This window comes from Coturnix japonica, chromosome 3, assembly GCF_001577835.2.
Source record: "Coturnix japonica isolate 7356 chromosome 3, Coturnix japonica 2.1, whole genome shotgun sequence".
Lineage (NCBI taxonomy): Eukaryota > Metazoa > Chordata > Aves > Galliformes > Phasianidae > Coturnix > Coturnix japonica.
Window position 1 is genome coordinate 9,392,223 of NC_029518.1, and position 22,607 is coordinate 9,414,829.

Sequence of the window (22,607 nt, forward strand, 5' to 3'; positions counted from 1 at the left end):
TCCCCTCCTCCCTCTCCTCCTTCTCCCTTCCTTGCAGTGCGCTCACAGCCTGGGACTCGCATCTCCGGCTCCGGAGCAGGCGTTCGAGACCCCTCTTTTCTCCTTTTGCCCCATTTTTGCCTTTTTTCTGTCCCCCACCCCCCACGGCCATGAGGCGCCCGACCCGCCGCCTGGCGCTGTCAGTGCTGGGTGTGCTCTGGATCGCCGCTCTCCTCCTCCTCTTCTTCGGGGCGAGGAGGAAGCCGGAGACGGAGGGACCCGAGGGCCAAACGCCAGAGGTAAGGGGGCACCGGGTGCTGCGGGGACACCCCCGTCCCTTTCGCGGTGCGTGGAAAGTTTAGCTCCGTGCCCACGGTAGGGGTCTCTCCTCCGGCGGGGAACGGATGCTCTGAGCAGGGGGAGATCCCTGCTGTGCCGCTGCCGAGCCCGACTTTGCAGCTGGGATGGGACAAGCAGGCTGCCCCCGACCCAGGGCACCTGCGGGCACTGCGCTGAGAAGGGAGGGTACCCCGGGATGGGCAGCTCTGCGCCCGCCTGGGAGCCGAGCATCGACCGCTTCGGTGGTACTTGTGGTCGTTGCGTGCTTGTCACTGTTGTTTCTGTTAGTTATCATTGTTTCTGTTCGCACCGGGTGTGATTTGTGCTCGGAAGGCGAGCGGCAGCGCCCGCGTCTCAGCATCTCGGCGCTCGCACGTTGCCGTATCGCGGCGCGCACCTCCGGGCGCAGAGACAGCGCAGAAGAAACGCACGGGGCATCAGATCCAACGGAAAGAGGGAAAGCGAGGAGCCCCGCTGCATGAGTGGTGCGGATGGCAGAGGGGGGCTGCAGAGCTCCCCGGGGCAATGATTTGATGGCTGCGAGTTGACTGGGCAGGGAGCGGGGCTAACTTTGAAAAGCACCTGGATCATCTCCCGCTCTTGGCGATACTGCCGTACATCTCGAGGAAGTGAATGGGGTTAGGCTGGATTAGCGAACTGAAGGTCTGCTGAGGTGGGGGCTTATTGAGGCCCCCAGCATCCCACCAACAGCAGCTGTGTGCTGCCCGCATCCTCTCCTTTTCTCCTATGTGTGTCACCTCTGAAGCTGCGAACTGATGGCTTTATTGGGTGGGCAAAAAGACCGATCTGAGCTCATAAAGCTTAGTTTGATTTTTATTCACGTGAAGGAGTGATCGGTTTTTCGTGGCTTTTTGGAAATAAAAATGATGGAGTGGGTTTTTCAGGCCTTCAAAATTCATTGCCCCGGAGGAGGGGAAGGAATCTGTGCACATTTTGGCCAAAAAACCAGTTATATGGAGGTACATTTATTTATTTAAGCAGGGAAAGGTAATAAGTCACCGGACTGGAAAACTCCCTTAAAACCATAACCGTGCTTTTATGTAAATAGGGCTCTGTTGGAAAAATCTTCTTAAAAACCTGAAAACTAAAACCTGCCCTGTTGAGGGGAGCTGCTGCTTCTCCTTCACATGAGCCCAGCTTCTGGCTCAGCCCCAGCCCTGGCCGTGCCACTGCTCTGTGTTGCAGCGTGATGGGGCTCCTGGCAGGACCCACTCCTGTTTAGTTCTCCCCAGGACTCTTTGGACCAGCCCGGTCCCATTATCCAACAAACTTCACCCCCCGGGTTCTAAAGCTGCAAGTGCCAAGTTGCTGTAACTCTGGTCATTTGACTGCTAGAATTGCCTCTCCTTCATTTCCTCTGAATTTTCCATCAAAACAGTCGCATCCCCTTGAGATTGATAGAGCACAGATTGTCATTTTTGTCATGCATTACATTTTTGGCGTTGGGAGCCGCTTTGGAGTGCTGTGAGTGATGTGCTGCTGGCTGCGGGGATGCAGTGCTGCCTCGATTAACTCCTTGGAGCTGGGGCTCACTCTGAGGCCAGGACAGCAGCAGCCAGAGCTTCTCCTCCATCTCCTTTCCCAGTGCAGCCCATTCTGAATGTGTGATCACCATACAGCTCTTTGGTGTGGGTTTAACCTTTGCTCCCTCCTCATTAGGCTCACATCCAGCGTCCTGTGCTCCGTTTAGGATCATGGAGCTTGTTGTTGCAGAGAAGCTGTTCATAGGACAAATTCTTCATGTTCTTGTAGAGCTGTTATCTGTCTCCCTGCCCCAGTGGTGTGCTGCCTGGATGCACTGAAAACCAGAGGAGTTAACTGGGCTTGGCGTCCTCCAGGCTCTCATTGAGACCTCAGCTCTCTTGCAAAATGGGTCTGCAGCGAAGTGGGAATGTGTGACCCATCCTCACGCAGATCCTTTGCTTTGCTTTGCTTTGGAAAGGGAGGAAAAAGAAAAAAAAGAGAGAAAAAATAATTAAAAGAAATTAATAATTTAATTGCATTAAGAAATAATGAGAGGAGCTGATAGATGGGATTAATTACAAGGAAATTCCCAAACTGATACGTGCACGTGGAGCAGTGGTATTTCAAACACAATGCCGGCTCCTGCCAGTGGTTGTGCAGGGCTGGAGCAGCCCTGGGGGTGCAAGTGGCAGCTGGGGGTGCGGGTGGCAGCCCCTCGGTCAACTCACCTCCTCTGCAAAGGGAATCTGCCACCCTGGGAGGGGCTCCAGGGTTGGAGGGGTAAAGGAATGTATTCAATGTTGGGTTTGGGATTTGAATTTGTGGGTTGTTGGGGTTTTTTTTTCACTGTCTCGTGTATGATGGCTTGGTCGCTCCATCTGATGGATAACTGAAGCACAGCTGAGAGCTTATAGCAGGTCATTTGTGAGCTGGGTTGTTGCAGAAAGGCTATGGATGAAAAGTTTCTTCTACTGAACAAAGTGACCTAACAAGATGTGTGTGGCTCACCTCCGTGTTTGCGGTGCAACAGCTCCTTCCTGACTCTGCTCAAATGCAGCAGGGGGGTGGCTCCCAGGGCAGGAGTGCTGCACCCCCACTGCCTGCTCCAAGTACTCGGGGTGCTCAGCACCCCGTGGGATTCGGTCTCCTTGCAAAAGGATGCTTGCGTTTGCATACTTTGTAGCAACTTGCATTTCCTTCTACATCACTGCCATCGAGAAAGATTCAGCACCTGGAGCTCAGCTGACAGTCTCCAGATACTAAATCCCTTTCACTTTTATAGCAGCGGAGCCACTTAACAGATTAGAATAACTGTGTGCTGCAAAAATTCGTACCTTAACAATTAAGGGATTGCAGTGCCAAATCTGTCATGAGGAAGAAGGTGGAACAGAGAGGCTCATGCTCTGTGGGCTCAGTTGGTGGTTTGTGTAGGTCCAGAGAGGGGCAGAGAGGGAAGTTGTGCTGTCTGGGCACGAGCACACTCTGAAGTGTAAAGGAACAATAAATGATAAGTAATTTTCTTTTCACTGGCCATGAAAACCCTGTTAATTCTTCAGCTCTCTGTCAGAGTTGGGCTCTGCTGGCTTGACCACATGGCTGGTGAAAAGCATTGGGAAGTTTGAAGGACTCAGAGCAGTGTTTTCCTCTTAAACACCCAGAAACGAGGAGAGGCAGGGAAAGAAGCAGGAAAGCTCAGGTCGTCAATGCCTGCCTGCTGGACTGGAGCCTGCACCCAGGCATCTCCTTGGTTCCAAGTGTGTTATGCAGTCTGTGCCTCTCTGTAGGTAAGCGGAGCTAAGCCTGCTGGGCAGGGGTTATAGTTGGCAGTGCTGAGTCTATGGGCATGCCACAGCATTGAGACAAGAGGTTTGCCTTTCCTCCTCAAGCTCAGTAGTTAAAGTCTAGGGCAGAGTGCAGCAGGGCTGGTGTGCTGAGCTACTTTTGCAGGCATAAAAAAGGAGAAGCGTCATTCTGGGAGCATCAGAGTTGCAGATAGCACAATTGTATAGACCCAGGGAAATCAACAGGACGGAGGTGCCCCACTTGTTGAAGGAAGCAGTGGCCTGAGGTTGCCATGTCTGAGCAGTCACATAAGGTGCTGGGCCTTGCTCTTCTTCATCATTTTAACTCGCTCTTATAACACCTCAGCCTTCCCTATGGGCTTGTGTGTAACTGCACATAGGAGTTCTGTGGATGATATTGGAGCTGGCATCAGGCAGCCCACGGGATGCCAGCGTGGTGCTTCTGCATGACTGGGTGTGAGCTCTGCTATCGTTGCCAGCGGAAAAGCAAGTCTGGGAGAAGCCATAGAGATGCAAAAGCAACCTACTGCAACTGTGAGGAACGCTGCCATAGCCAGCTCACTGCACTAGGGCAGCCCAGCAAATGAAGCCCATTACAAGGATGTGCCTGGGGAGAAAGCAACAGTCAGATCTGGTTAAGAAAGACGTTTGGGTGAAGTAGTAATTAGGCGCAGTTTAACAACAAAGGGTGCACTGGATTGACTGTTAATTGGAGCAGCTCTGGCACTGGCTTTTCGCTTCTTGCTGCCTTCCTCCTGTTGAAAGGAAGGTGTGAGGGCCAGATGACTGTCACACGGGTTTGCTCTCAATCCACTTTCTTGTGTAATAAAAAAGCCGCGTTCTCCCCTTTCTCTCACAGTGAAAGGCTCCGATTTTGCCAGCGACGCTCAGCGCAGTTGCTTACTAAGCTGCAATTAAATTGATTTCCCACCCTCCATGTCTCTGATGTCTCAGCAGGAGTCGTTGCTGTAGGAAGTGTGAGCCAAGGAGATCGTCAGGCCGGTCCCTAAATTAGCACTGTTCCTCTCCTTGTGTGTGTTCCCAGATGAGCCCACATGGCTGTGCCACCCTGCCCATAACCCCCAGCCCTCCCCTGGCACAGCTCAGGCTCTGCTGCTGTCACAGAGCTCAGTCCTGCCCTTCACTCCCTGTATTGAGCTGCAGCCGCCATGAGGACTTGCCTCAGCTGCTCCTCATCTCCATCCTTCTCCATCTCCATCCTTCTCCATTTCCATCCTTCCTTCCCCATCTCCATCCTTCTCCATCTCCATCCTTCTCCATCTCCATCCTTCTCCATCTCCATCACCCTCCTTGGAACTCTGTAACAGAGTGACCGAGGTCTTTTAAGTCTTTACTCAGCTTTCTGTAGGTGATGCCAGCAGTAAACCTGATTGGGAAGTGATGTGAGGAGAGCAGGGCTTAACATGCTGCGAAACAAATGGACTCTGAAATCACCTTCTATTCTCTAAATATTGTTTGCAAAGAGAAGGAAATAGAGACAGATGATTATTATTCTTTGAAACTGCTGAAGGAACACGTCCAAAGGATGTAATTTGGCCCGACCGAGGAGAGCAAGGCTGCTTTGTCCCAGCTTTCTGAATGGCTCTGTCTGCATTTAGGCACACATCATTTCCTCCTCAAGGACCACTGCTGGCATCAGACAGTTACAAACACACCTCATAGCACATTATTGAGGTGCACGGCTTGTAAGTATGAGGGAGGCACATTCAGCAGGGCAAGCACTGGCTGCAGCCCCCTCGTGCTGAGAATGATTTGTACAGACCTTCTCATTTTTTGCACATTTAATGTTTCTTAATTGTGATGAGGTGCAATGGAGAAAAGGTTGGGATTAAAGGTAAGAGTGTGCTCATGGCTTGTGCCAATCCTTGTTATTAAAACATTGTTTTGTTGATTGCTTTTTAAGCATTTTTCCCTCTGAATCAGGGCACTCTGCTCTGCCTGTCTGGTACTTTGGGGTACATTGGGATGGCAGTTGCTGTGTGCTGGTGGAGTATATGGAATGCAAGACAACGTGGTTTAGCTTCTCCTATGGAAAAAAACAAAGACACCTTTTCCTTTTACACTCCTCCTTCACGGTGGTGGGGAAGGAGCGGGGATGAGCTGCTGTGTTTGCAGTGCTCAGTGTGGTTTGCTCCTATTTTTCTCCTTCCTTCTCCCCGCTGACCCTGGATCCCATTACTGAGGGCTGTGGTTGTTGCCCTGGGGCAGCAGGCTGTACAGCAGCACGCATGGGTTCAGCACCGGGGTCTGCCTCTGTGTTAGCTGGAAATTAACTAATCCAAGCGTAATGTACGTCATTTAATCTCAGTCATGCCTGAGTGGGCCCGCTTAGTTGAAAGAAAAGATTATTCTGCTTCAATTAGTGTTATATCAATATCAGCTAAGTAATTAAAGGTGTGAGCAAGATGCCAGTGATTTATTTCCTTTCTCTACAGCTCAGGCTTTACTGAGACTATGGTGGAGATGAGACCTGGGCGAGCAAGCAGGAGGGCAGCCAAAATGTGTGTGAGCCGTCTCACAGCTGAGTATTAGGAAGCATTTCTTCTCAGTAAGAGCAGTGAGGCATTGGCACAGGCTGCCCAGGGAGGTGATGGAGTCACCATCCCTGGAGGTGTCCAAGAACTGTGGAGATGTGGCTCTGAGGGACATGGTCAGTGGGGATGGGTTGGAGGTGGATATGATGATCTTAGTGGTCTTTTCCAACCTTAATGATTCTCTGTTGTTCCCATCTCTGAAGGGCTGCCAACCTTTGCCGTAACAGGGAAGATAAAGCAGAGCAACTCCCTCTTTCCTCCCCATTTCCATAAGCTCTCCTTTGAAGCCACAGGCTGTACTTCCCACCTGTGTGAAATTGTTCAGGATGATATTCATCCAATGAAAAAGGAAAAATGTTAAAGAATAAAGGTTAGTCACAGGGTTTTTTCCTTTGAAAACAGGCTAACATTTAAACTGAAAAACACAGTGTTTTTTTACTGACAAGCATTTACATTTATACCATGCTCAGAAATGCCCTCCCATCCCAAATCCTTTTCATGTGTGTCACAGGTGCAGGGATGTGGAAATGAATCTGTTGAAGGTTTCAGCATTTCCACACTCATTTTCTCCTCACTGGGGCTGATTTTGGATGCTGCATTAAGGAACCCCGTGAAGCTTTATCACCTGGTGGCCAGGGTTAGTGCCTGTAGTTGTGCTGCCTGCCTGTGCTCTTGCATGGGAGCCACAGCGAGATTACAAGGGCTGTTAAGTGCCTGTAATATTCATGCTGTTAGAGAGACCGTTTGCTCCTGCGGGCTCTGCTGTCTGCTGCTGTTTGCAGAAGTATTACACTGATGATTAAATTGCCGATGCTACACTGCATAGCATGGGAAGCCCCTCCAGCCAGGAGATTTAAAGGCAGCATTAAATCTCTCTCCTTTGCCCATCTCCTTTTTTTCTGGGTATCTCAAGTGACATAGCTTTTTTTTCAGGAAACAAAATATGCAGGGAAAGGGTTCGGAGCCATGACGTGAGATAGGAGACAAACCCCTTGCAGTCAGGTTAAGAGCATGTTTTCTGTGAAGAAAAGGAGCTGGAGGGGGGTCAGGTTAACAAACCTACGGTGCTGCTGCACACAGCATCTCCTCCTCTATTCAGATGACAAGGACACTTGGAGGGGCTCTGAGGACATGCCAGAGAGAGTAAAGTTGATAAAGGGAAGCTGCATGTGATTCCTCTGGTGCTTGGGGTCAGGCCTAGATTGCATCTGCTGTGAATCAGCGTACTGAGCCAGGGATATGTGGTAGTGCAGTAAGTGGGGTGCAGTGGCTTGATAAGGCTTTTTGGGCTGAACCAGCAGTACACTATCATAAAAGTGCCCCAGTTCAGCCCAGATTACTTGGGGAGGTGCTGCTCCCCATTTGCTCCCTGCAAGCAAGCTCTGCTTGGTGTTGGCTTTGGGAAGCATCCTTTCCCTACTACATCCACCCCACTGAAGTCTGACACCTCCACAAACTCCTTGTTTCTCTGGCTTTTCTACAAGGGGTCTGGATGAAATAAGCCCTGATGGGGTGATCATTAAGGAACCTCTTGGTTAATCACTCCTGTCAGGTTTGGTTAGAGAGAGCAGTGTGGGGAAACACCTGGCTGGGTGCTGGTGGGAGGCTTCCTGAGTTCAGAGCTGCTCACACCGTGGTGCTGCTTGCTGGGAGACTGAGAGTTGTGGGTGCTTACAGTCATGGTCACAGCAAGGACCCAGGTTTTAGGAGAGAAGGCAAATGAGTGGCAAAAAACAAAAGTCTCATGGAAAGAAGGATCTCTCGGTAGCAAACAGTGGGAGAAAGCATCACTTGCAAGGTGGTGCAGTGCGCATCTAGTGTCAGAGGTGAGCAGCAGTGTTACTGCAAACGTCTCTGTGCCCTTGGCAGTGCAATTTGATGGACAACTGATGGAGGAGAAGACCAAATTCCATCCTGTGAATCAGGCACCACAAGGAGCCCCTGGAAGACCTGCCACATCTCGCTGGGTCTGTCTGAGCAGGAGCCGCAGCTTCTGCCTGGAGACCTTCAGCTGCCAGAGGCAAGACAGATCACCACAGATGTGCAAAGGGCTCAGCTGCGCTGTTTTCCTCTCTGTCCCAGTTTCTGGTCTGGATCGTTGTAAGCCCCATGGGAATTTACTCCTGGTAGCAATGTTGCTGTGTGGAGAAGAGGGGACCCCAAAGCTGAGCTCAAGAGCCTGTGCTCTCTGGGAAGGGAGAATCAAATCCCATTGGTTTCAGTGACAGCAAACAGCACTGCAACTCAATTTCCAGCCAATATCTGGATGAAAAGGTGGGCGTTAAATATCCTCTTAGCCGTTGCTGTTCAGACACACTTCCTACCTGTATTTGAACAGAATGCAACTGCACGGAGCAGAATTGCTGAGTACATCCCCTTCCAGCTATTGGGTTAATAAAATCATTAGGAGCCAGGATAGCAGAAGATGGCATTATGATGTCTCAACAGCCTGTTAAATAGAGCTGATCATTTTTGTACAATGCTTTCATAAAAGACAAAAAAAACAACAAAAAAAGAAAGAAACAACAAAAAACCAGCCCACCCCAAATACTGCTTTGTAGCTGAGATTTTGTGCTTACCTTTCAAAAAAGCAATTCCTGGCCAGGTGGAGGATGGAGCATCTTCTCCCACCTCCTGCCCAACCCCAGCTGCCACAGGGATGGGATGCAGAGGCCCCTTCCCTCGTTATGTTTGTGCAGAGGCAGCAGCTGACAGCCAGCTGCTCTCATGAATAGCTCAGTCTCAGTGGGCAGCGCATGGTTCACCTTCCAGTGCTATTACCGGTCTTGCTCAGATTATGACTAATGAAAGTATGCTACTAATGCTATTTACATATATTTTTCTCCTCTCTATCTAAGCTTTCCTTTGCGTTTCGCTCCATTTTGGCGGTGAAGCTGCTTTGATTTTCACTGATAGGCAGTTGTACTTTTCAATTTCGGCTCCCGCAACATGATGTTGTTACATTTGCTTTTGCAGCGTGTGAGGACGCTGTGATGAAAAACAAGACAAAGCCATGCTCACTGAAACAAGGAATAAAAACGACAAGTTAAGGCTTCTGCTAGTATTAAGGGCCAATATATGTGCAAATTTGGTGCTTGAGATTGGATGGAGTTACCATGGGAGGTGCAGCAGGTGATGTGCCTTGGGGAGCAAAGGGGCGTCCTGCAGCTTCTGGGGCTTTATCAGCTCCCATGTCTGCCTGGGAGGAGGAAATCCATGATGTTTTATCAGACTTTAGAACAGGCAAAATAACATGAAATCTCACAGTCTCTGGAAACACGCCTTTCTCTTTCTGGAATTTCCCACTGACTTTTTCCATTGAAGCTGCAGTAGAAAAGCGTGGGCTCAACCCTGCTAAGAGCTATATTGCTTTTCCCCCAGCTCAATAGGCTGTCTCTAGCTACTCAATGCTCTGCTTGGGGATCACTAAAACCCTCCAGAATCAGCTGCTGGTGTTTTTGGTTTGCCCATGCTGCATTGTGTGATCTGGGAGTCTGGAGGAACCCAGGAGCTGCATTTGGGATGTGTGAATGCAACTTTTCATGGCAGGACCTGACTTGTGACATCATGGCTGTGACATCTGTAGCCTAAATGTCTGCCTGTCACAAAGCTGATAAGTAGAGTTGGAGGTGGGCTCTCTTCTTTCTTGCTGAGGTTTGTTCTCACTGTGGATGCAGCATGTCTTCTACTGGGGATGCTCAGGTTGTGAGCATCTGTACTCCCCACTTCATTCCTTTGTAATCATGGGAGGTAAACAGAAAAAAAAGGGCTTTGTTTCAAGGGAGGTTAAGGAACATTCCAAACAAACAACCATAGCAAACATTCAGAGCAATTTATGGCATCGCTATTTGTTTGCCAGGCTAACAAGCAGCATGTGGAGAAAAACATCAGGCTGTGCGTGGGATAATTTTCCCCTCCTATTTCTACAGTCAGTCCTTCATTAAATAACTAGAGCTGGTGTAAAGGCTCCAAGACTCGGCTCTCAGCAGTGCTGAGGTAGCTCCCCGTGCCAGCCCCACTCCTTGCATCAGAGAAGCATGGCTGGGGAGAAGGGAGAAGCTTTGCCATCTGCTGCCCCTGCTTCAGGGCACAGAGCAACGTGGTGGCTCCTGAGTAAAGCTGCAACAAGAGCTGTGCTCAGAGCAGGGCTAGAATCGCTTTTCTTGTGCACACTGATTACTTAATTTCTATATTTAACGTATTTGCTCTTCATGAGTCAACCAACTTTTTCTGTAACATTTTTTGCTCAAATATTCATTTGCACTAGCAAAGGGAATGATTTAACATGAGCCTTGCAGAGCTCTCCATAAATGTCCTGGTTGCCTTCTTCGTGCTTCCAGCCCCAGCAGTTTTGTGATTCTCCTGCTGCTGCTGGAATGCTTGTTCACCTGCGATATCCCTCGTGCTTTCACTGCTGCCTCTAGTTCAGCCAAACTCTTCAAAACCGTATGTAAAAGCATGAAGAAGAATTTATTTCCCTCCATTCACCATTGCCCCTTTTGTCTCAGGAGATAAGGGGGTGGTGGTGTGTCCTGGCAGAGGAGCCCGTCCCAGTCTGTGGGGTTTGGCCAGCTGTTCTCCAGCTGTGCTTCCCATCTTCATCGGGGTGCTGGGCAGAGCATAAGAGCCAAGCCAAAGGCAGCTGGCTGCAGCTCAGGTATGCTGCTGGAGGTGGCATTTCCCCAGCACCACGCTGGGTTTTGTTTTTCCTTTCTCAATTTGGAGGAACGTATTGTCCTGATGTTCCTTGTTCCTGCTGCATTGGTTCAACATCAGCACCTTGCATTCATATTTTAGGATAACGAGGATTTTGCTGAAAGCCTGCTTCTCTTTTTGCAGTCGGGAGGCAGAGGATAAGGTCAGTGAGGAGAAATGCATGGTGAACCCTCCCTCATTGCTGAGCCTTCGAGCTCTTTGCAGATATAATTTTCACATGACTCTGAGTGAGCGTTATTGCTCCTGCTTTAGAGCAGACACAGAGGCTGCTGGCAGACCAAGAGAAGGAAGGCTCCACAATACAGATGTTTGACAGCTCCCAGCTGAGCTGGCACAATCCACCGTCACAGTTTTCATTAGTGTCGAGATGTTATTCCTTCCATTGCAAAAAGAAGGATGCACTCAAACGCTCAGCTGTACTCAGCAGCTCTGCATTACAGCTCTCTCTCTGTGTGGGAGGAAAAGTCTGGGTTTGTGCAGCAGGCTATTTCTGGTGCCTCACCTCAGACATCTGCGTTGGTGTGGGCAGAAACATCTGCTGAAGGCTGTGGTGGGGCTCCCACAGCCACCTGTGTGCCCGCTCAGTGCTCCGGCTCAGGTGCTGCCCTCCCCAGCATGCAGCATGTAGGGCTGGGATGAGGTCGAAGGTGGAGGCTTGGTCCTGTGTCAGCCAAGCAGTAACTGCCCATCAAACCTTTCTTGATTGATGACTACAAAAGTCCTGTGTTCTTTATTGCAGAGGATTGTGTGTCTGTGAGAGGGAGTCAGTGCCAGGCTGGGGATAGTTGTTTCAATAACAACAACAAAGCTCAGTGTCTGCTTGCTGGTTTCTGTCCAGATCCCCATGCATTTTGGAGGTGTTTGGATTCTGCTGCACCACGTAACTCAGCAGTAGGCTTATTTTTTGGTTTTGAGTGTTTCTTTTCTTTTCTTTTTTGGCTTCTAGATGTGTGCAGAACTATTGATCACATTCAGATGTTGCCAGCATGCATAAAAAAGGAGGAAGGCTAGAAGATGATCTGGACTTTGTGTCAGGGAAATGTGTAAAGCAGGGGATGTTCCAGTGCTGGAGCAGAGCTGGAGAGTATTGATGAAGGGACAAGGCAAAGGCTGGGAGCAGGGACTGGCCTCCATGTTGGTGTGTATCTGTTGCACCCACGTTCATGTTCCTGCTTCATTTTTTTCAGGAAGGAAAATACTCCTCAGTCTTGTCACTCTAAGCAAGGAGGTGTTTTTTGCAGGGCTAGAAGGGAGCCTTTGCTCCAGAAGAAGCTGTGATTTTCCCAGCACCGTCTCCTCCCTCCCTGCAGGGATGATTTTACAGTTGTAGAGGAGGCTGTAAGGCAGCCAAACCTCTTTGGGTCACCCCCTGCCACTGCTGAGCTTGGCACTGTCCCTTGGCATCCCTGCAATGCCCAGCCCTGGAGCCAATGGAGTCTGGCAAAATGCTTTGTATATTTCTTTCATGAAACACCTTGTTGTCAGGTTATTTATTATTGCATTTATTACCTGTTTATTTTCTTCTTCTCTTTGCCTCCTTCTCTAAGGAAGGCAGGGTGGCTTATGTATGTCATAAAGCAGCACTTGAAGGACTTCCACCTTTCACTGCAGAAACTGTCTATATCAGGTGCAGGTTCTGGCAGATGGTTTTGACCGACCTCAAGGTGCACTTTTGGGTCAAATCCACCCTAAAATGTTTCTCAGGCATCAATACAAGCTTTGGTCCCTGCTGCCATCTCCTCATCACCCTTGGACTGTCCCTACTGCATGAAGCTGGTGTGTCTGAGGTTCTTCCTTTGCAGCCCTTGGCACTCTTCCTTCCCTGCAGTCCTTTCTGACCAGGCTTATTTATTTTCTAGCTCACAATACCTCGCTATGATGCATTCCTCACTAACCAGGGTATTTTTTACCCTATTACTGAGCTGATATGGAGGAAGGCTTGCCTGACACACATGTTCTAAATTATGCCTCTGTATCTCTGGTACTGTCAATCACATTACTGCCAGCACCAGGATCTTGCAAACACTCTGGCAGCAGGTACCCAAGAATCAAAGGTTTAGATCAGTTCTTCCTGTCACAAATGTTTTATAACCAGTTTCTCCTCAAGGAAAGCTCTGGGGAGGATGGGCTGCTGGTGATGGTATGAGTGTCCCGCAGCATGGTGGCAGTGACCTGAGCTCCATTTGCTTCTGCTTGAGTGTTAAGGATTGGCTTTGTACCCTACGTAGGTTACAGAAATGCTTACTTCTGTGCAGAATGCCTGTGGCTCAGCTGTATGGGAAACTGCTAATCACAGCCTGAATCTCTGATTAATCAGCTGAGGTGAGTGTTGGGTCAGCTGTGGGAGCACAGGTGAGAGTAATTTAGCTGTGCTCCTGGAAGGGGTGGAGCTCGACTCCACCTCCTTTAGACCTCATCAAGGGCTGACCACCACTAAGGCAGCATCTCTTGGTGGTTGCTCCTTGGTGGAGATTGCCTCAGTGGTTCCCAGCAGACCAAAGGCTTCCATTTGGGTGAGTTTTTCCTGTAAATAACCTTTTGGATATTTACTACCATCTTTTCGTTGTTTTCACTGTATGCTCAGCCCAAAATTGGGGTTAATTCCAAGAAAAGGGTTTCCTAAAGGTGGGAAGAAGACTGGGAACTGCTAAGCAGGACGGTGCTCTGAGGAGTTAACAGTAGGTACAGGGTAACCAAGGCACAGCTGGGAGGAGTTTGGGGCTTGTCCAGAGCTGGGAATTGAGTGCAGAAGCTTTGTTTGACAGCATTTTTTGCTGAGCAATAGCTCAGGTGGAGGTGGTTGTGTCTTGGGTGCTCACCTGGTAAAGCTCTGCTCCTCAGAAGCAATTAGCTGACAAGGACATGGAACTTTCTGTCAGCTTCTTGAGAACAGTGAAAGCAATGTGTATAAGTGCCTCATGTGTTTGCAATTATTTTATTTTGCTTTAATATCTCTTCTGTAATCTCTTTTTTCCCTCCCCATCCTGTCAGAATAAAACTGGGTAAAATAGAGGCTAAGCTTTCCCTCCCTTGCAGGCACTTTCCCTTATCTGGCAACAATGCTTCGTATGTGGCTGCCACCAATCACCCCCTCATTGCTGTGTGGTTTGGAAGGGGAAAGATAGCAGCATTAGTGTCTAAAGCTGTGTGAAGATCGCTATGGAAGCAATTACCGGATGGATTACCACTGCCTTTGCTGCTGTGAAGAGGCCACACTGGGTCACAGATGCCAAGCGTGTGAGCAGCAAGATCCCTTCCCCAAGCAGGCACTGGGGTTCTTGATAGGAGTCATTTCAGAGCAGGATAAGGACTGCTGGCTTCTTTGCCCTCCCTTTCCTGCTCTGACCTTTGGCTTTTATGCAGAAAGAAGAGCAAAGCTCAGCTGGAGAATGAGTGCAACTGTGGGCTCCTAAATACTAAATCAGCTGCCATTCTTGCTGAAGCATGGGAAGATGGCTTTGACCTTCATGCCTGGGAAGCAGCTCCCATATGCCCTGGAATGGCTCGCAAGAAAAACAAGTGTTGTCTGCCTTTGAGGAATCTCCTTTTTGTTACCCTTCTTACTGACCATGAGTCTGCACTGTTCCCAAATGCCTTTGACTTCTGATGATGCCGAGACTGAGTCTGGCTGGCAAGGGTAGATGCTACCTTCCTTTCTTTTCTAATTAAAGCACTGTGTAATTGCTGCTGACCTTCGGAGGCCCACCCTAGGGCTTTCTTGCCTTCTGTCCCCCTAGTATGTAATATCCAGCTTCTACTTTCCTGCCTTGGACAGGGTGCTGTATGCATCATCCGGATCCCCTCAGCTGTCAGAGGACACGTAGGTGTATCAGATCCACTGCAGCAGTGACAGGTGTCCCAAATCTCATCCTCAGTTGCTATACTGAGCTGGTCTTGCTGTGTGTACCAGTGGGGATGTTTGGATGCTATTCCTTCTTTGAGGAGGAGCAGAGGTCTATCCAAGGAAGATGGTGTTGGGAATAACTTCTCAAGTCAAAGGCAGATTTCTGTGCTGAAGTCAGACTTGTCTGTGGTGTGATGTTGTTCAGATGAGTGTCTGTATCAGCTGGCTGTGATGTAGGGTCGCTGTGGGGTGAGATGGGGGGGGGGGCATGGAATTTCAGCAGACCCCTGCCACAGCAGAGCAGGATAGAGACACTGCAACAGCCTTGGGCAGCACACAGCTGTTACATGCAGTGCTGCTGAAGGCAGCTCACTGATCTGCAGTGTTTTGCAGCACAGTGGTGATGTGAGTCCTTCGCAGAACATTCTCAAACCTGTGGCAGAGAGAGGGATGAAAGCTGGACCAGGACTGCAGGGTGATTTAACAGGCAGGATGCAAACAGCCTCTCCTAACAGCAGTACTTCCCCCCAGCATCCTACAGTGATTTCTGTCTAAGCTGAGGGAGGACCTGCCCCAAGTTCATTTTTCCTAATTGCTGCTGGCAGACCCATTAGTAAGGGTTCGCAGGTGCCAGCAGGCAGAAGGTGGCAAGCACTGACCTAGCTCATCCTTTCTGGGTGGGTTGCGGCAGTGCTGGGAAGTGCTCTGATCTGGAGGATGTGCTGTTATTAAAATGAAGAAGAAGAAAAAAATCAGCTTAGTGATGAGATCAGTACCAGCCACAAGAGTTTGGGAAGCACAAACCCCACTGGGAGAGGGATGGGATGAAATAGGGCTGCAGACATGAGACTCAGGGAAAAGCTTATTGAGAAAATCTCTGCCCAAGCGCACGTAGTTTAGAATGAGCAATTGAGCCAAGCAGACCTGAGGGGTCTTGGGGGAGCAGCAGACAGAGGGAGACAACTGAAAATCCTCTCCTTCCTACTGCATGCCTTCAGGCACAGACAGAGCTGGGGATTCTCTTTTCTCCAGTCAGCAGCTTGGTTTGTGCTGACCTCCTAAATATTCAGCTCATTATACAGTGTAACGTATAAATAAAACAGAAGCAGGCAGCAATATTCTCCAGGAGCATATAATCGGCTTCCTTTCCTTTTTAATTATACAGGATTTGTCTTCATGTGTCAGGCTAGCCTGTGAACTAATTTATTATTTTAAAGAATTAAAAGCCTGATCTTCGTGCAGCAAGGTGCTCCTGCACAGCTGCATGTGCACACCTGATTTTGGGGGCAGGTAGAGGATGAAAAGCATCTTTTGGTCTGTGAACTCAAGGGAGTCAGTAGTTGTGTGTTGCTTCTAGAGGTCAGAAATATGAACCCTGGGGTTAGGAGAGGCGGGCAGAGGAGCGGAAGCTCTGTTCTTGCAGCTCAACTGCATGATGCCAAAGACTGGAAGAAGAGGTGACTTCTTAGTGTGGTTTTAGTAAAGGCAAGCAAGTACCAATCCCATCTGTGAACCCTCCTGCCTCATGCATAGTGGGGGATGCAATGGGTAGGAGGACAGGGGAAGTATTGGGTTTCTGCTCCTTGAAGGGAGAGATAGAGACACTCTTATGGGAGACTCCTTGGCGTTGTGAATAAGTGAAGATCTAATGGAGAATGGGGAAATACGAGATAGAATGTTCATAACTGAATGAAAACAGGGCAAGAAAAGATTACATCCTCCCAACAAGACCAGAAGTTTGTGCCTGATAGAAGGTGTAGGAGAGAAGAGTGGAGAAAGGCAAATGCATTCTTCTCTACCATCACAGAGAGGCAGAACATTCTGTTTCTGTCATGTTGGAAACTACAGAGGTCACCCCAGAGACTTCTTTTTGTCCGGGGTGTGCAGTGCTGGCCAGAAGTATGCATTGTCTGTGCCCCACAGAAGCAAGAAGATGTCAGACAAGGAGCATTGTTCATGTGTGACGCTCAGGCCCAGGCTGCCTACAGGACACAGGGGTATGTTTTTATCTGGCATCACTGCTGGTACTGAAAGTGCTGGTTAATGATTATGAGATGAAACCTTTTTTCCTAGCAAAGCCCTGGAAACAAAATCTGGCCTTTCATCAAAGAAATGAATCTGTCATCTTTTTCTCCCTTCAACTTAGTGTCTCCTGATTTGCAAATAAATTTCCCATGTTGGTGGCAGCCCTAGCTGTCCATTTAAAATTAAAGCTTTGGTACCCTTACTGGAAACTGCATCAATAATCCTCTGGCACCATTTTGTGCCTTCATATTCAACTGGTGAGTTTAGCAGATATGTGCCTGTGAAGGGTGTTTTGTAAGCCCGTGTATTGTTTATGGAGGATACAAATGGGAAATGCACAGTGCTGGTCCTAGCTGTGATCTACTAAAACATGGTCCATCTGCCTCAGCTCTGGGATGGCTCCTTGTGCCATATCGCATGCCAGCAGCCTATGCTAAGCCCAGATGAGCACGGGGGCACTGAGATGAGGCCTTGGCAATCCAGGTCAAGAACCAGAACAGGAATATTTCCATCCAGGCAGTGCTTACGGACCTAAGTTCTCAAAGGCTAAGTCCTCTGCTATGGCCATTTTCCAGCAAGTGTAATGACAGCACAGCCCTGGCTTCAGGGCCATGGGTAAGTGGGACACTTACTGGAAGGACCTTGGGGACACGTGCTTCTGCTGAGCTAGCAGAAAGGAGGCAATGTGTGTGTGTGAGATCGTGCACAGGCAGGAAAAGGTCAGTTGTATCAAACTCAGTGATGAATGATTAGAAATCCTCTAGGGGCCCAAGTCAGATGACAGACTTCGCTAGAAAAATACTTTGTCTTAATTAGGTATCGGTATTAATATTTGATCTGATATTCTGTTGTATTTCTTCCCCCAGCAAGTGGGACCTGAGTGGTCTCAGTTGTGCTGGGAGATACTGAATCACCTCCAAGCAATGGGAGGTCCCTTGCTCTGTGTTCTGCATTCCCATCTGAGGTAGCCCATCAGGGCCTACCTTGTGGAGCTGCCACCAAGGTGCACCTGTGCCCAGGTACTTCTGCAAGTATCACAGCCCTCAAATAAAGGAGTTGGAGCTGAAGTCACCATGGGGCAGAAGATTGCGAAGGGCAGGTGACAGCCTGAGCACAGAGCTGCCTCTCTTTCCAGCACGTGTTTGGTGTCAGCTCAAAGCCGATGAAGAAGGCCCTGAGCCAAAGAGGCATTTAAGCAAGTGCTTAACAGTTAAGCGTTTAAACAGTGACTTCTGTGGGCTCACACAAATGCCTAGAGTTGGCTAACTTTAAACTGAAGTGCTTGGATGGCTTAAAGAAGGGTAAGCAGGAGGAGGACCACCACATGAGGCAAAGAGTGTAGCCTTGTAGCTGTGCCTGTCATTTTGTTTCGGTACTGCAGGTTGGTTGGGATGGGGCTGTCAGGATGTGGGCTATAGCACAGGAAAAATATATCCTGAAGTGTGACTTGCACCTTGATGCTCAGCTCTTTCAAGTGCCCTGTGTGCAATCCTGCCCTGCATTTGAGCAAGTCACAACAGGATGTCTGAGGAGATGGGGAAGGGGGTGGAGACAGAGTGAAGGCCCTGCTGGGGCTGCACCAGGGCATAGGGAGGGATGAGCCCTGCTCTGTTTGAAGCGTTATATATAATCCCTTCAGATGGCATTAGCGCCTTGGACAGCAGCAGCCCTATAATCAAGCCTTCCGCTTGCAGGGGCCTATGCTTTGGCATGATGTTTAAATCTCATTTGTGTAATGCCAGGCTGCAATTCCTGCCGAAGGATTACCCTCTTTCTTTAGTGTCCCTGAGTGGCAGCACACAAAGAGCTCAAACTGTTGTGGGCAGTGACATGCCTCAGGACATCGGCCTGTGCCAAATGGGGATGAGTTTACCCTTGTTTACTGGAGCTTCTGCTGGACTGATGTATTTTTATATTTCTCCTGTCCTCCTTTTTATTAATGCCCAAGTCCCAGGAAAGGCAGTACTCAGAGATGAGCGCTTGCTTAGGGATTAGGGAGGAATGATCCTACCTAAGGAAGAGAGAGAAGAGACCTCATGGTGGCTGCAGCTCCTCACAGGGAGCAGGGCTCTCTGATGGGCTGAGGTTTATGACTGTGTCCCAGTGCAATTATGTGCCTTGTTTATGCTGGACTCCCAGCTCTCCAAGTGATGGAGCCAGACCCCAAGAGGGAGAGGAGGCACAGGATGCCCTTGTGAAACCCTGTGCATTGTGCCTGTCCTGCTCATGTGAGTCTGAATGAAGCCAAAGCAAAAACAACAACAACTTTTATTTTAGCAAAGGCTTATCTTCTCTATTTTAAGCTGGTAAAAACATTGTAAGGGAGTGAATCAGGAGCCACTTTTAGTTCCTGTTGCCCGCTGCCTTTCCTCTATGGCACCCACCTGGGCTGGATGGAGTGCCTTCCCTGCTCTTCCAACTGCTTTCAGCTCAGGGAATAATCTATTTAGTGATTTTTAGTGGGTGATTTTTTTTCCATATGTATTTCCTTATGAACTCTCCAAGCTTCCTGCTCAGGACAGGGCAGTTCATTTTGCAAACCTTCAGCCCATATCTGGGGGCAGAACTGTCCTGGGGGATGCTTCATGCCTTCAGCAGCCAGGGATGCTTGTTCCTCATTCCTGCTTCAGTGATCCCTGCTCTACTGTAATCACACAGTTATTATGCCATTAATATGTCATATTTGCGGAAATCCACATAAACAAAACATTAATGGTTGCCAGAAGATTGTATTCTTAGCTGCTAATGACCTGCTATTCCCACACAGCACAGCGCCGCTCCCCCTTCTTTTGTTTCTGACCTATGATTGAAGCAGAAGATGACAAAGTACACCTTTGAACCTTGCGATCATCACAGTGCCGTAGCAGTGAAAAGACACCCCTGTGCTTGGTTTTGGTTTGTTGTTTGACTTGTTATTTGCTGTTGTTGGGATTTGGGGGTGTTTTTGCAAAAGCAGGGGGTTCTCCCCAAGCTGCATTCTTGCTTGGGAGCATCCCTGCCATGTGATGGGATGCAGCAGATGCTCCCTGCCGTGGGTAAGAAAATGTAACAGAGGCATTGCAGGGTGCAGTGTGGAGGAACAGGGTGAGCTTCCTAGCACTTGTGTCCAGAGCTACTCATTGTTTGGATATATTTTTCCTGTGGATTCATTCAGTCTCTCAAACTCCTTAAGCACTGGCTGTGTTTCCTATAATTAATACTAGCCATTAAACTGTAATGCTGAAAGAGAAATTACCTAATTCAAAGGAAAAACAATGAAAATTTATTACTTGTACATGAGAGAAAATGAATATGAAGCTTAGGAAGAGGAGCTCTGTGGAAGATAGAAAGGCAAGAAGAGTATTGACTTAATTCTTTTCTAGCACGGGGTAATTTGGCTTCTAAAGTGAGTTAGATCACAATAAATTAAGTTTAGATTTCTGCACATCAGTTAAGTAATTCCTAAGAGAGGACTCGAGAGTAAGGAAGAGGTGATAATAAGTGGGAGAAATATTGCAGTTAAGACCTCATCCAGTGACCCAGAACTGATGTCCTGTCTCTCGGTGGGTGAAGCAGATGAATTAAAGTGGGTTGGGGAGTTTCAGAAGGAAATGTTGTAGAGGCATTAGGGGTATTGGGTGTTCACCACAGAGATGCTCGAAGTGTGTAGCTGGGCTGGGGATAGCAAGCAAACAGCATTTTCCTGATCCATAGCAGCCTGCACACTTCAGCTTGTTGGAGCCTTTCCTGGATGGTGTTGTGTCCAGCTGCTCTGAGCCCATTGAGTTTAATTGACGTTTAACAGAGACATCTAACAGCCTTAAGTGCTCTGTGACCACTTTTAAAATCCATTTCTCATATCAAGTTTGATTTCTTTTTTTTTGTTTGTTTAAAAATAAAAAACAACAACAAAACCAACCTAGTTTTGCTTTTCTTCCTAGCATTAAAATTTAGGTGGCAGTTGTTTTAACAGAGTGAGTCCCTTCAGGCACATCATGAAATCTTTATAAGCTTGAGGGCTCTGCTGGACCTGTGATGCAATCGACTCGCTTTTCCCACATCTTTTACTGAGGCAGTAAATCATGTTTTGCAAGATGCCTTAGAAAAAAACATCAACAATATTTATCACTCCATCTACATCAGTCCTCCAGAAAACCTGCAGATGGTTTGTGTATGTTCCTCTGCTCATTAACCTGCTGGGTTGCGGTGACATGATCGTTTTAATAACTCTCTCCTGGTCTTTGATAGCTTTCTCCTGGTCCAGTTGGTGGTTCAGGAAGAACTCAAAATACATCTGTGAGGTCAAGCTATGGGGGAATAACTAATCCATACCTACAAGGCCCTGTAGCCTTGGTTCTACCAGTATTTTGGGGAGGGTCCCTTGAAGCAGGGTGCTCATCAGGTACTAGGCTCTGGGGATGCCCTGCAGTGGTGCTGGAGGTTGGCTGGTGAGCAGCAGCAGTGGCTCCCTCCTCCCCATCCTGTTAACATAGTGAGCAGGCTGTCACATGTGAGTAAAATCAATTACAGGATAAAAATCACCCTTCTCAAAAGCTTCATTTTCACTATTAGCTGGCAAAATCGGCTTTGAGATGGCGTTAACAGAAGTAAAAAAAAAAAAAAAAGGGGCGGGGGGGGGAGGGGGAAAAAGGAGTAAAGATCAATTATCGGATAAGATGACAATTTTCATAGGGGCTGAGACATCTGTAAATGTTTGAATCTCCCTGCATTACGTCTGGAGATCAAAGAGCCTGTGCTGCTGGAATGATGCGATCTTATCAGCACTGCTTTGCGCTCCTTGCCTGCCTGGTGCTGAAAAAGCATCTCTGTCCTTTTTGCTTGTCACCCTGGGAGGGGATGGCGTGGTAGGGCTGAACTCCTCGGCAGGTCTCTGTGTTTATCTGCGTATCATGAGACTGTGCTACTGGAGAGCGGGGCTGACCGAAGGTGGGGGTGTTTGGATAGAAATTAATCATTTCAAACTCAAACGCCTAAATTCTCTTTAAGGTGTCACTACGAGACTGTAGGGGAAAAGAAAACAAGAAAAGAAACAAAGAAAAAAGAACCACAATAAGCAAAGACTTAACTAGGCTCACTGTTAGCATCTTCCAGCAACTCCTGGCTCGGGGCTGCCCAACCTCTGGAGCTGAGCCGGGTGCTCCTTCCTATCTCTAATGGGGCTGACTTTGTGCGCGCAGGGCTCGGAGGCGGACTGGGACGACCTGTGGGATCAGTTTGAAGAGCGGAGATACCTGAGCGCTCGGAAGTGGAAGGGCGGAGAGGACCCGTACCGGCTCCATGCCTTTAACCAACGGGAGAGCGAGAGGATGCCCAGTGACCGTGCCGTCCGTGACACCCGCCACCACAGGTTCTGCCCACACTGCCCTCCCTCCCCTGGGATGTCAGGCACTGAAGGGGGACCAGAGCTCTGCTGGGGGGTTAAGGGCAGGGGCACGGATAGATATGTCCAGCATGGAGACTCACTTGCTCCAATGGCTTGCTGGTTTTGTTTTATTTTTTCTTGTTCAGTTCCTATGCATCCAAAAGCAGGGATAGGGCGAGAAGTAATGGCCTTAGGTTGCATAGAGAAGGTTCGTGTTGAATATTAGGAAAAAATCTCTTCTCAGAAAGAGCAGTGATACAGTGGCACAGGCTGCACAGGGAGGTGGTGGAGTCACCATCCCTGGAGATGTTCAAGGTCTGTGGAGATGTGGCACTGAGGGACATGGTCAGCGGGTGATATTGGTGGTAGGTGGATGGTTGGACTAGGTGGTATTAGAGTTCTTTTCCAACCATGATAACTCTATGATTCTGTGATTTAAGGGAACTACTGGCCATCCTAGGATTCACTGAGAGATCAGAAGAAGAGGCAACAGTAATATT

At 48.7% G+C, this 22,607-nt stretch overlaps 1 protein-coding gene and 1 long non-coding RNA gene across 5 annotated transcripts in view; both read left to right on the forward strand.

Moving 5' to 3' along the window:
• GALNT14 (polypeptide N-acetylgalactosaminyltransferase 14) overlaps positions 1-22,607 on the forward strand; it is a 60,301-nt gene continuing 37,694 nt past the window's right edge. For 2 of the 4 annotated variants that reach the window (XM_015856895.2, XM_015856897.2), the window contains exons 1-2: positions 3-278; positions 21,923-22,092. In XM_015856895.2, the coding sequence (XP_015712381.1) occupies positions 150-278; positions 21,923-22,092 (299 nt within the window). In that variant the 5' untranslated portion in view covers positions 3-149. Of the gene's footprint in view, positions 279-21,922; positions 22,093-22,607 lie in introns of all 4 variants that reach the window. The other 2 variants (XM_015856893.2, XM_015856896.2) reach the window with 2 other exon arrangements.
• Positions 13,341-19,124, forward strand: LOC107310858. The gene is made up of 3 exons (XR_001553769.2): positions 13,341-13,389; positions 13,913-14,113; positions 14,240-19,124. It is a non-coding gene; the product is annotated as an uncharacterized LOC107310858 (long non-coding RNA).